This window comes from Spinacia oleracea, chromosome 3 (genome assembly GCF_020520425.1).
Source record: "Spinacia oleracea cultivar Varoflay chromosome 3, BTI_SOV_V1, whole genome shotgun sequence".
NCBI classification, from domain to species: domain Eukaryota; kingdom Viridiplantae; phylum Streptophyta; class Magnoliopsida; order Caryophyllales; family Amaranthaceae; genus Spinacia; species Spinacia oleracea.
The window spans coordinates 21,310,489-21,323,528 of NC_079489.1; the positions used below are offsets into that span (position 1 = coordinate 21,310,489).

Genomic DNA, 13,040 nt, shown 5'->3' on the forward strand with positions numbered 1-13,040 from the left:
CTCCTCTACTTAGTCCACAAGCACCAATTGAATCCCACGTATGCTAGTACGGAAGAGAACCATCACGATCAATCTCTTGCTTTGTTTGGGAAGAACGACGTTTCAGAGAATAAGAATTAGGGCTTTTTTTTTTCCTTTTGTCAGATATTCAATTACGTAATTTCTAAATCCCTGACATTATATCTATTATAATGTGAGAGTTTTAGGTTAACACAAAACCAAAGCCCAACATTCTTTCCCTTAATAGACCGATTGCCATCGGGCCTTTTGGGCCCATTCCAATTAGTGCTTATATGTGTGACCTTATAGGATTAATATATTTTAGTTGTAGGTCCAATCAATATTGTCCTACTAATCACATTTATTCTCTAGTAAGTAAATATGATTACTAAAATAATTAACTTATTATCTTCATAATTAATTCCTATTTATATTTAGTAATTGCCGGAAATGTCTAAGGACATAATTCCTTCAATTTCAACCTTTTTTTTCAGGCAAAACTCGAATTTTGGTCTAAAAATGCATATTTTATGCTATCCAAACCCGTACTTTTCCGGATCCGGCCAGCGGACCGACTATAGATAACCAAATCTACTAGAGCTCATTCGATAAGCATAAAAATAGTCTTGATTGTACGTGCATAATAATAAAAATTGCCATAGAAGGTCAGGTAGAATTAATTGTGGAGAGAAAGTACAAATTGACACACACTAGTATCAAGAATTTTCAAGTTCGATCTATATATGGGACAAGAACCAACCCACATGATCATAACAAACTTGTGAATCGAAATAGGCTTAATTTGATACAATTTCGAATCATCAATAATTCATCAATAGGGAAAGTGTCATATACGTACATTGCTAGCTCCCCTATATAAATCCTTCAACTCTTCAAGTGTTACTAACAAGAACATCTTTGTAAGGGGTAGCCGCGATAGGTTTCTTTGGCTCGGCCCCTTGAAATCTACGAGTGGAAAGACTTTCGTCGGTTATTAGAGGAACACGACCTTCTCTTACTCGAACCAACCCTTCTTGAGCACCTCCTCGTAGTTTCTCTAAACGTAGTCCGTTCATTTGTTGCATCTTAAACACCTTCACCACATTCATTAATCCTCCTATGAACAATAATAAGCTCCCGAATACTCCCAACCATACCCATGTGTTCCCCTGTATATATGCATATCAACACCAAACCATTAGTTGAAGTCACAAAATCACGGTATATCAACAATATCCAATTAGCTCAATGTGTCACCATAGCGCACTAAAACCGTGCGCCTCTCTAAATCCTCGACTACAATAACTTGTACAAGCTTTCTAGCGACTAGCGAGTATGGTGAACTCTAGATAACTTAGGTCTAGGATATGTTATGTTCACCTTATTTCCAGCCTCTCCAAATCCTCGACTACAATACATTTGTACAAGTTTGTAGCCGAGTATGGTGAACTCTAGATAACTTAGGTCCAGGTTCTGTTCACCTTATTTCCACTTATTTTAGCAAAATAAAGCAAAATAAGTTCAGATAAGATAAATTAATAACAAATAAGAGCTACCCAAAGACAATCTATCTATACTATATATTAAAAGGCGTTTCTAAGGATGTTTATGTGACACGTGGCGCTCTGCCTAAGAATCATTCATTCCAAGTGATCTTCACATACATAAAAAAATTTCAAATATGATTTGCATAAGGCTTGAACCTCCAACCTTGTGTTTAAACAATAAAGCTTTTACCATTAAGACATGGTATGTTTCATATCATCATTGTGAAAATAAAAATTAATAAGTACTCCGTAAATGCAAATATTTTAATGTAGTAACCCGAGGCATCGCCCGGGCCCAAAAACTAGTTTATATCTAAAATAAGTTCTGATAGGTTCTATTAAGTTCAGGTGCATCAAATAAGATAACTTCGAAAAAAAATAAGTGAAATCAAGTGAATATAACACATTCAAATTAGCATAGTAACTATATAGGGGAATGAAATCGATCATCCGAACATTACTCACAAGTTTAATTTGGGAGAAAATGACTTACAAGAAGCAAGAGCCCATGGTAAATCCAACTTGATTGATCACGGGTGTTGATAATTGCACCCACCACAAACAACAAGCTTCCTAATAAAAAGGGAATGGTGACACTCTCTTGCAATATTTGAATATGACCATCGACTCTTTCGTAGATTTGACAAGAATTGTGTACCGAGCCTATCAGCCATAAAACTGGTCCAACAATTAGCATATTCAAGGCATGCCTTTCTAACTTGAAACCAATTCCTTTTTCTTCCTGCAAGTAATTAATTTCGAGAAAATTCCTTAGCTTAATATTTGGGCAAATAGTAAAGATCATTATGGAACACACACTTCATAACATTTTGCTTAATACTTGTGCAAATAGTAAAGATAATTATGAAATGGAGGTAGTAACTGTTAACGCAAAACCTATAAAATTAACACAAAATCATATCTATAAATTATAGATTGACCAAAAATAATAATCTATAGATTGACAATGAGAGTGTCACTTTCTAATTAATTATAAAGTATAACTATCTAATTATAGAGTGTGATTCTTTGACCACGAAGTGTAAATGTATTCTTATAATCATATGACGATTTTAATTATCAAAGTGGCACATAGGTAAGACATTCCCTAATGACATAATCTATAAACATTAAAATTAAAACATAAAGCATAAAGCATTAGCATTACATAAATAAAGGGGCTAAACTTGGGCAATGTATTATTGTGTTTTGTGGGAGCTTTCTTGATTGTTCAATATAGGTCAATCTTCATTCTCTAGAATTTTCTACCTCTTCACTAACTAGATTTGTCTAGACACTTAACTAGATATTTTTCAAGTAAATTCTTAACTACTCCGTCCGTCCCATAATTATCTTCCTGTTTGACCAAAAACACGAATTTTAAGAAAAGTGAAATATAATACATGAAAAAGGGGAATAAAGTACAAATAATGATTGAGTTGTATGAAAAAGTAGAATAAAGTACATTGGAAAGTACACGGGGGTTTTCAATTAAATTTTAATTAATATAGTACATGAGAAAATGGGGACCTTAGTAGCCAAAATTAAAAACAGGAAGATAATTTTGGGACACTCGTTTAGGAAAGCAGGAAGATAATTTTGGGACGGAGGGATTAAATTTTTTTCAAGTAAATTCTAAACGTTGTTTTGACTAGATTTTTCTACGCACTTTACTACTAGATTCATTTTTATAGAGTACATTCTAGATTTAGATTTTTCTAGATTAACATTTTAACAAATCTGTAGTTTTATGCTTATGGTATTAATAACAAAACCTATAAAGATTAAAATTAAAACATAAATTAAAGCAACCACCATAATTACTGTTTGGGCTCCCAATTGATTCTCAATTGGGCCACTAAGTCCAAAGCCCAATGGCTCTAAACAAACAGCATCAAACCTACCAATGGCTAGTCAGCCATCCATCAAGGCCCAAGGCCCAAAAGCAATAAATGACCTATGGGCATTTATTATGCAAACACTATAAATAGGCCGCCAAGGCTCACACCTCAAGGTACGTCCAATTTATCGCCTTAAGACTACTCTTCTAGAGAACTTCTCTCTAGAATCCGAGCATCGTTCTTACTTAGGCATCGGAGGGGCTTTCCTCGGAAACACCCCCGAGGCTAGTAACTTTGCTCTTGTGCAGGTGAATTCGGACTCCACTCATTCAAGCAAGCAAGATCTTCAACACATACGAAAGGGCCTTCATTCGAAGCCCATTGTTTCCATCTTTACAACACCGGAACAATTTGGCGCCGTCTGTGGGGAAGAACACTTCAAAGCCTTTGAAAGACATCAATCACCTCTTTCCGCGAAAATGGTTAATGATGCTATTAACAACAATGATGACGATATGATAGTGCGGTCAGATTCAGAATCTGACCAAGAGGAGCACCCTCAATCGATGGCGAGGTCACAGCCAAGCAGAGCTACGACCGCCACAAACGCAGGACCTCCGATTCCAACTAGGGAAGAGCTCACTGCGGCCATGACCATCATGCAAAACTTCCTCTTCAATGAGAAGCAGCAAGGATTGGCTAAAGACCGCAGAGAGGAGAGGAGGACCAGGCGAAGGCTGAACGAACAACCCAGTGTAGAAGTGTCCAGACCCGAAAGAGAGCTCCTCCCCTTGACAGGAACACACCTGACGTCGAGGTGGATGGAAAGCACGTGGGACACCCAAAAAAGGGCACAACAACAACCAGATTGGTTTGCAAGACCATCGCCTACTCCAACAGCTCTCCAAAGCGAATCGACTACTCGTAACACCCGGATCCGAAGCTCGGTGCTCAGCAGGTTGAGGCCCTCGGTCCACTCAAGGTTAAGACCTTCGATCCACACGAGACTCGGGGTAGGCGAACCAAGCAAATCTGGCGAACGACCCGAGGTCAGTAGCCGAGAAAGAAGAAGAGACAGGAGGCATGATCGAACCCCTAGCCCCCATCGTACGCCCGAACGTTCTAATCACAGAACCTCGGCAAACGAAGGCATCAGGGCTAGACTCGGGAAAAGAATCATGACTCCCACGTCATCCCCTTTCTCGGACGAGCTGATCATGGAAGAAATACCGAAGGTAAGACTGCCAGCACACCTAACCTATAGCGGGATCACAGATCCGAGGGATCATGTCATCTCCTACGAGCAGCAAATGTTCTCGAGTCCCTACTCCGAAGCATGTTGGTGTAAATATTTCCCAACCACGCTAACCGGAGTGGCGGGAGAGTGGTTTAGGTCGCTGCCGAAGGGATCGATCAAGAGCTGGAAAAAGCTGAAAAAGAGATTCTGCACACAGTTCGTGAGCAATAATCGCCCCGAGCGAACCACAGCAGAACTGACCTCAATCCAACAAGAAAGAGACGAAAGTCTAAGAGAATTCATGGCCAGATTCATGAAGGAATCAACAAACATACCAAACTTGCAGCCAGACGTGGCCATCTTCGCCTTGAAGCACGCGCTCCAGGAAGGGAAATTCCGTGACGAACTCTCAATGAAGAACCCCTCCAGAATAGCTGACGTGCTCCAAATGGCCGATGCGTTCATCAGAACCGAAGAGTTCAACAAGGCCGCTGCAAGATTGAAAGGATCGTCGGATCCGAGAGATACAAAGAACACCCAGAGCAAGCCCGAGGGCGGCTCAAGGAAAGGGAAGGAGAAAGTAGGAGCTAGAGAAATGAGCCCGAAGAAAGACGGGAGAAGGGGTGAACTTCAACCCAAATACACTAACTACACTCCACTAGCTCTGCCCCGAAAAGAGATCTTTAGCCTCAACAGAAATGATGAAAAGTGGAAACTACCGGGGAAGCTCAAGTCCAACCCAGCTCGGAGAAACAAGAACAAATGGTGCGACTTTCATGACGACTTCGGTCACCACACCGAAGAATGTAACTCGCTGAAAGACAACATCGAGGACCTCGTCCGCCGAGGTTACCTGAAACAATACTTGTTAGACCGAAGAGAGGAAAAAGAAAAGGCCGCCAGTGGCAAACAACATGAGAAACCCCAGAAGAGGGTCTACGAAGCAGCAGGACACAAGAAAAACGACATCCTAGTGGTGTTCGGGGGGCAGAAGTCTGGCCAGGCCAGCAAGAAACACCTAAGAGCCCTCTCCCATCGGGTCAACTTCAGCGCGGTGGGAGACAACCAACCACACCCCCCGAACATGACCTTCACTGCTGATGATTGCTTCGGAGTCCAGTACAAACATGACGATCCTCTAGTCATTTCCATGGACCTCAATAACCACAACGTACATCGAGTGTTAGTCGACGGAGGAAGTGCCGTCAATATCATCTTCAGAAACTGCTTCGAGCAGCTGATCCTCGAAGAACCAGAGGAAGCGCTGACGAAAGTCAGTTATCCTCTGATCGGATTCAACGGATCCGCAGCTATCCCTCGAGGAAAGATCACCTTGCCAGTCACAGTGGGTGAAGGCCAGGCAGCAAAAACCCTTCGGGACGAATTTCTGGTGATGGACTGCGACTCCGTATACAACGTAATCATGGGAAGAACCATGATCCACAAGATGCAAGCAGTCCCCTCCACATACCATCAGCTGATGATATACGTCTCGGATGCAGGATTCGCCGAACGAATCAGAGGTGATCAAGAAGTGGCGAGAAGAACCTGCCACACTGCTGTCCGAAAACCCAAGCTAGGGGACGGCCCCGAGGAAGAAAAAGGAGCTACAGGAGAGGAAAGCGAGGCAAAAAGGAGAAGAGCAAGCACGAGCAGCCTATCTCCCGCAGAAGTTGATGCCCGCCCCGAAACCCTATCTCTTGAACCAGATCAAGAAATGGAGGATATCTTCCTCGAAGATAATTCGGACAGGAGCGTCCGAATAGGCAAGGGCCTAAGCTCGGGGCTCCGAATCGATTTGATCCGACTACTCAGGGATCACAAAGACATCTTTGCATGGTCAGCAGCAGATATGCCAGGGATAAATCCGAAGCTGATTTGTCACAAGCTGGACGTCAACGCTGAAGCTCGGCCAATACAAATACATTGAAAACCTCAAAAATTGAAAACAAAATGAAACAGTTAAAATCGGCAGCCATCAACAGACAATACCGGCCTACCGAAGTACTAAGAAAACAAAAAGAAATAAGTACAACGCAGCGCCGAGGCAAAAGGGGGAAAAGCAAGCACATATTCGGAAGTCCTCAACTGGAACCGACCGACTCTGAAGAAGACGACTGCCCGAATCCCTAACTCTTGGGAGTCTCAGGAGCAGCCCCTAGGGGAGCATCCTTCGAAGAACCCCCAGCAGTAGTATCACCCCCGGAAGTCGCCTTCTGGGCCCGAGCCTCTGCAAGAGCAGCTTGGCGTTCAGCTTCAGCTTCATCTCGATCAGCTTGGCATTCCACCAAGTGGTCCTCGGCCTGCATCCAGAGGGGAACTTTCTGGTTCCAAGGGAAGTGAGGCATGTGCTTCGCAAACATACGCCGAGCACCCAGGATGTCATTCCAGTACTGCTCTCTACACTGATCAGCAGTGTAGAGGTCGACTCGCTCTTGCTTTAACTTCCGAATGTAGTCGTCCTTTTCCTGGAGCTTCAGCCGAAGGACAGGCACCTTATCAGCTTGCTGCTGGATCAGCTCCCGATGCTTGACAAAATGGCAAAGCCTCAACTCTGCCTCTTTACTCTCCTTATCGGCCGCTTCAAATTTAGACTTCATCTCCTGGAAGAGTCTATCTTTTTCTTCAAGTTCGCTAGCGAACTTAGCGGCCATATCCTTCTTTTCCGCAGCAAAGGAAGCGATCTTCTCAGCATCCTCTTCAACTCGGAAGATGAGCTGGCCAACCTCGGCCCCGATCTTCTCAGCAGACTCTCTAGCCTCGCGACTATACTGAAGGTATAGCTGCTTGACTTCCGTAAGCTCGGAGAGGAGTTGCCCAGCCTTTTGGTCCAAAATGGGAATATCACGAGCATAAGCCTCACGATATTTCCTCAATTGTTTCTCCTCAACCGAGCTGCACTCGGAAGCGAACGAGGACCAGAAAACAGCCTGGGAACGAGGGAAAGATGAGCAAAAATAGGAAAAGTATATAAAAAAAAAAACACAACTCAAAGAGAAAAATCCAGCAATTACCTCGTTCAGATAGTACTGGGCCATCATAGCCGGATTCCTCTCTTCAGCCCCAGGAACCCTCCACTGCGGGTTAGCACGAAGCAGATTCTCCCGAGCAACTTCGGGGCCCACCAAGGATCCCACGTGAGCCAAGGGGTCCTCTCCCAAAATCGGAGCCCTGGCATACCGAGCCATCGCCTCCCTTACTTCTTCGGGGATCCGTTTCAGCGGAACTTCCGAACAGGGATCAGCATGGATCATCCTATCCAAGGCCGAGGTGGAAGTAGAACCCAAAGTCGAGTGACGCCTCTTCCTTGTCAGACCTTGCTCGGGCTGCTCCTCCTCTCCAGCAGAGGGAACCTCTTTCTGAACCTCGGGAACCGCAGCTTCGGGGCCCGAGAGATCTACCATCTCCTTGTCTGGACTCTTCTCTCTTTCGAAGGGAAGATCAGCAGACTCCTTCTTCTCCTCAGCTACCTCAGGGACATCCGAGGCAGGAGCAAAATCGGCTTCAATCGCCTCCACCACCTCGGTGATATCCTGGATTTCGACCCCCAAAGCAGCAGATGGCTTCAATGGAGAGGGGATAACATCTTCCTCGATCAGCGGCTGGTCCACGGGCGGCGATTCAGCGACCACCACACTCTTTAACTTCTGCCCTAGCAAGGGCATGAAGTGAAGAAGGCTCTTAGGAGGAGACATGACTTCCGAAACCGCTTCCTACAGGGCAAACGCTCAAAGGTCAGTTTCGGAAAAAGAGAGAACGGACTACAAAAAGCTCCAAGTCAGAACAAATACCTTCCCCGAGGACTGAGAAGCCTTTGCTTTCTTCGGATGCGCGGAAGGCCTTAAAAGAGTACTACCCTTCCTTTTGCATTGATCCTAAAAAGGAGAGACCAAGGGTCAACAAATGAAAAAGAAGAAAAAGGAAGAAATAAAGAAAAAGCGTGAAGTACCCAGTTCCTAGATAAAGAAATATCTATCCGAGCCGGAGATGAAACCGAAGGGACGGCACGCGGCACAGCGTCAGTCCCAGGACCCTAAAAAGATGGTCCAGGACCAAGACGTTAGCGGACGGCCAACCAAAAAGAAAAAGACAAACGGAAAACCGAGCCTATAAACAAACACTCACCGGATCCGAAGTTGTCTTCAACACAGGAAGCACAACCTTCACAGGAACAGCTTCAATAGAGGAGGCAGAATCCCACGGATCAGCTCGAACTTCGGATATCCGAGCAACCCCCGAGGGAGACAACACGTAATCCTTCAGGCGAGGATTACGAGGATTATCTTTTCCGAACTTGTACTCGGGAGCCGGGTCGTGAATAGTCTTCAAATCCAAAGAAATGCCCAACTTCTTAGGATCAATGCAGCTAAAGCCGTACTCTGCAAAAACAAAGCACAAAATATGTCAGAAAAACGAAACAGGAAAGAGAAGGACAAACTCACTGAAAAAACGGTCTCAGCCGAAAGACACCTACCCCTGTCAAAAATCCTGCTGAGACCGGCAACAGCAAGAATGTCCTCCCGCAAAATGTAATTAAGGTTCGGGAGCCAGCTAGACGGCAGTCGATAATTATCCTCTTGAGCCAAGAACCACTGGAGGAGATCCACATAGTGGCGATGATTCCGATCCGGAGCTGCCACACCCCTCATATCAGGATCAGGAGCCACGAACCACTTCGGAGGACGATAAAAATTGGGATGCTTCGGATCCGTCGGCACACGAACGAGCAACCACTCCGTCTTCCAATTGTGGTCAGAGCTAAGGTAAGGGTACGCCGTAATGTAGTTCGGCTCCCCCCTCTTTCGGGACTTTTTGTTGACGATGGTCCACCAACCATACCCATCACCCTTGGAAGCATGGTTGAGAACCAGATCGTGAAGATCCCGAAAAATAGCGACAGAGCAAGGGAAATTGACAAAGTCACACACCCATCTAAATCCGATTATGTGCCTCATAGATTTGGGTGTGAGCTGGGCCAAACTAATGTTGTACGACACCAAAAGCTCGGATACGAACGAATCCAAAGGAAAGCGGAGACCATTCTCCAAATGATGAGTGTACACGGAAATGAACCCTCTCGGTGGATGAGTCACCCGAGGACGCTCTTGTTCAGGAAGCTCGCACCAGTACCCCAAGGCGTGCTGAATTCCGTACAGCTCCTCGGCCTTCCGATGATAATTCCCCAACTTCGCTTCCACCAACCAGTCAACACTGACCGATTTCTCCAACGGACCGTCGATCTTGGTGGTCTCGTGCAAAATTGAGGCATACCTGCCCTTCGGATCAGCTTCCGTCCAATGAACTGGAAACTCGGGGTAACGACGACGAGCACCCGAAGAACCAGCTCTCTCACCAGAAGTTGCGCGTTCAGACATGCTAGACCCACCAACTACATCATCTTCGGAAGCATCCCAACCAATCGAACGCTTCTCCACCGGCCTCGCCGAAGGCCGACCCCTCGAAGTTTTCGGTAACCTCCCCGAAGGCACGTTCTCCCTCTCACTAGAGGAGCCAACGACGAACTTGCTTTTGCCCCTATTCTTTGCCATGGTCGCGAAATCTCGGTCTAGGGTTTAGATTGAGGGGTAGAAGGAAGAACGAAGAAGAAAGGAGAAGTCAGAAACAAATTACCTTTTTCCGAAGCGGAATTCGCCGATAAAACGAACAACACAAGTTCCCGAAGTCTAAAGCTGGCCGAATTTCGTAGATCTGAAGAAACTTAAAAACTGCGATCGCCGGAATTTAGAGAGAGAATGGGTTTGAAAGAAAGAGTAAAAAGTTCGAAAGGAGCAAAGCACCCAGTATTTATAGAAAAGAAAGGGGGGCGCATCAACTTCCTCAACCCACGATCTCTACGACACAATACAACTCCCAACACTTGTCATCAATGCAAATCATCCCTTTTCAAAAAAGAGAGGGAACTTTCGGACTTCTGACAGCTGGAAACCCACCCATTTAATTCTAAATGGACCGGGTCTGGGGGGCATGTTGTTTGGGCTCCCAATTGATTCTCAATTGGGCCACTAAGTCCAAAGCCCAATGGCTCTAAACAAACAGCATCAAACCTACCAATGGCTAGTCAGCCATCCATCAAGGCCCAAGGCCCAAAAGCAATAAATGACCTATGGGCATTTATTATGCAAACACTATAAATAGGCCGCCAAGGCTCACACCTCAAGGTACGTCCAATTTATCGCCTTAAGACTACTCTTCTAGAGAACTTCTCTCTAGAATCCGAGCATCGTTCTTACTTAGGCATCGGAGGGGCTTTCCTCGGAAACACCCCCGAGGCTAGTAACTTTGCTCTTGTGCAGGTGAATTCGGACTCCACTCATTCAAGCAAGCAAGATCTTCAACACATACGAAAGGGCCTTCATTCGAAGCCCATTGTTTCCATCTTTACAACACCGGAACAATTACAATGTCTTAAGTTGCTAAAATAGATTACCAGAATTAACAGAAAAAGGATTCCCAAAAAGGACAAAAGAGACCCCAAAATCTGAACAACAGGAACAGCAAACTCAACAAGACCAAGCTGAACATCAAACTCCATCAACGGCAACCGGTAATCAATTCCGGCAAGGTGAGCCACCAGATCATGAACATTCACGGCGGCGATGAGAAAATACCCGATTAAAAGAAGGACAAGCCCAGATCTAGGCTCCATTGAGAATTGGGCTAAAAAGCCCGTTAAAAGTATAACCGTAGCAAACAAGTAAAGCCCAGCATTCATGTATTCTGCCCGATTTCTTGATAGTCTTGGCCCGTACAACCTGCTTTCTCTTGCACTTGCTAATTTCACCATTTTTTTTCTAACTTTTTTTTGGGTGTGTGATTTTGATTTGTGTGTTTAATCAATTGATTAGTTTATGTAGGAAATGTGAGGAAGAAGATTGATGGGAGTGGGATTTGTAAAGTTTAAATGATGTAAGTCGGAATTAATGGAGAGAGAGAAATCAATGAGTGATGACAGTGATGAATGATGATGAAGTGGAGTTTGGGAGTTGAGTTGATACGTGGTGTTCATGCATGGTGGTAGTCAAGTAAGGTGATCTTACAACTTTACATGTGTTGGTTTTACATTGGGTTGACACGTTTTTTAATTTTGTATGGTTTATGGTTTCTTTTGGGTGCAACTGTGGAAGTAAAGATGACTCGGGGTCGGGCCAATTCGACCCGAGATATGATACGGGCCAATTCGACCCGAGATATGATACGGCCCAACGCGAAAAAAACATGTCTCGGTACGGCCCCAAATTTTTGGCTGCATACCTATGCATGCAATTCTGCATGCATATGAGCTACAAATATTCCGTTTTAGCAGTTTTGTGTGATTTCTCTTTTCTTTTTTAGTCCATTATTCTGTGTCACTCTTTTTTTTTTTTTTTTAAAAAAAAAACTTTTTTATCACAGTTGTTTTCCTAAAAAAAAGATCTGAACATTTGAGTAAGATACAAGAAGCACACATAAAAAACACACAAATGAACATTTAAAGTAATTTAATGAACATTCATGTTTAAAAAATGAACATTTCATTTATTTACTTCTACTTCCTATTTTCTCTTTCTATATGCTTCTAATTTTTCTGCTTCATTCCTTTCGGCTTCACTTTTTATGTACATCGGTCTCTTTTCTCTTTCTATCTGCGACCTTATTTCCAGATTCTTTTCTTGTTGCTTCTGCCTTCAATTCTTCTTCAATTCTTACAACATCTCCTCATACCATATCTTCCATTTCTAAATCAACTTTTTTTCTTTTATTGCCGCATTCTTATCAACCTTTACCTTCCTGCAAGAAAATCATAATGTTTTTAGTTGAACATTATTCTGTTTAAGGTGAATATAAGACTTGAGAAACTGAACATCACACAAAAGTGTTTTTTATTTATGAACATATCATAGTTTTACAAGTTGAATTTAGTTGAACATGATTCTTTATAAATTGAACATGAGACTTGAGAAACTGAACATCACACAAAAATGTTCTTATTTGTGAACTATCATCTTCTATAAGTTGAACATGATGAATTATAAACTGAACATGGCAATTTTTAGACAACGCCACTTTTGATATTTTAGTAAAGAATAATGAACATCTGCTTATAAAATCTGAACATTATTAAAGAATAATGAGCACCTACTTAAAAAATGCTTTTGAAAACATCATACTAGTTTTATAGGTTAAATTTAGTTGTACATAATTCTTTATAAGTTGAACATGAGACTTAAGAAACTGAACATCACACAAAATTATATATTAATTTTATAAGTTAAATTTAGTTGAACATGATTTTATATAAGTTGAACATAAGACTTTAGAAACTGAACATCACACAAAGGTATTGAACATATATTAGTTTTATAAGTTAAATTTAGTTGAACATGATTTTGTGTAAGTTGAACATAAGACTTGAGA

General features: G+C 43.1%; 1 protein-coding gene across 1 annotated transcript; it reads right to left on the minus strand.

The window, feature by feature from the left end:
- Nucleotides 1–752: 752 nt before the first annotated feature.
- On the minus strand, nt 753–11,430 carry LOC130469560 (uncharacterized). The gene is made up of 7 exons (XM_056838914.1): nt 11,074–11,430; nt 7,853–8,272; nt 7,352–7,447; nt 7,030–7,228; nt 2,431–2,444; nt 2,041–2,289; nt 753–1,169 (listed from the first exon to the last, which is right to left on the minus strand). The coding sequence occupies exons 1-7, from the start codon at nt 11,428–11,430 to the stop codon at nt 894–896; spliced, it is 1,611 nt and encodes a 536-aa protein (XP_056694892.1). The 3' UTR covers nt 753–893.
- Between the last annotated feature and the right edge of the window lie 1,610 nt (nt 11,431–13,040).

Coding starts and splice junctions, on each gene's coding strand:
- LOC130469560 (XM_056838914.1), bottom strand. CDS start 11,430: ATGGTGAAATTAGCAAGTGCAAGAGAAAGCAGGTTGTACGGGCCAAGA. Junction 7,448..7,852: donor ATGCTGATCCCTGTTCGGAA/GTTCCGCTGAAA, acceptor TTGGACCAAAAG/GCTGGGCAACTCCTCTCCGA. Junction 1,170..2,040: donor ACCATGGGCTCTTGCTTCTT/GTAAGTCATTTT, acceptor GCATATATACAG/GGGAACACATGGGTATGGTT.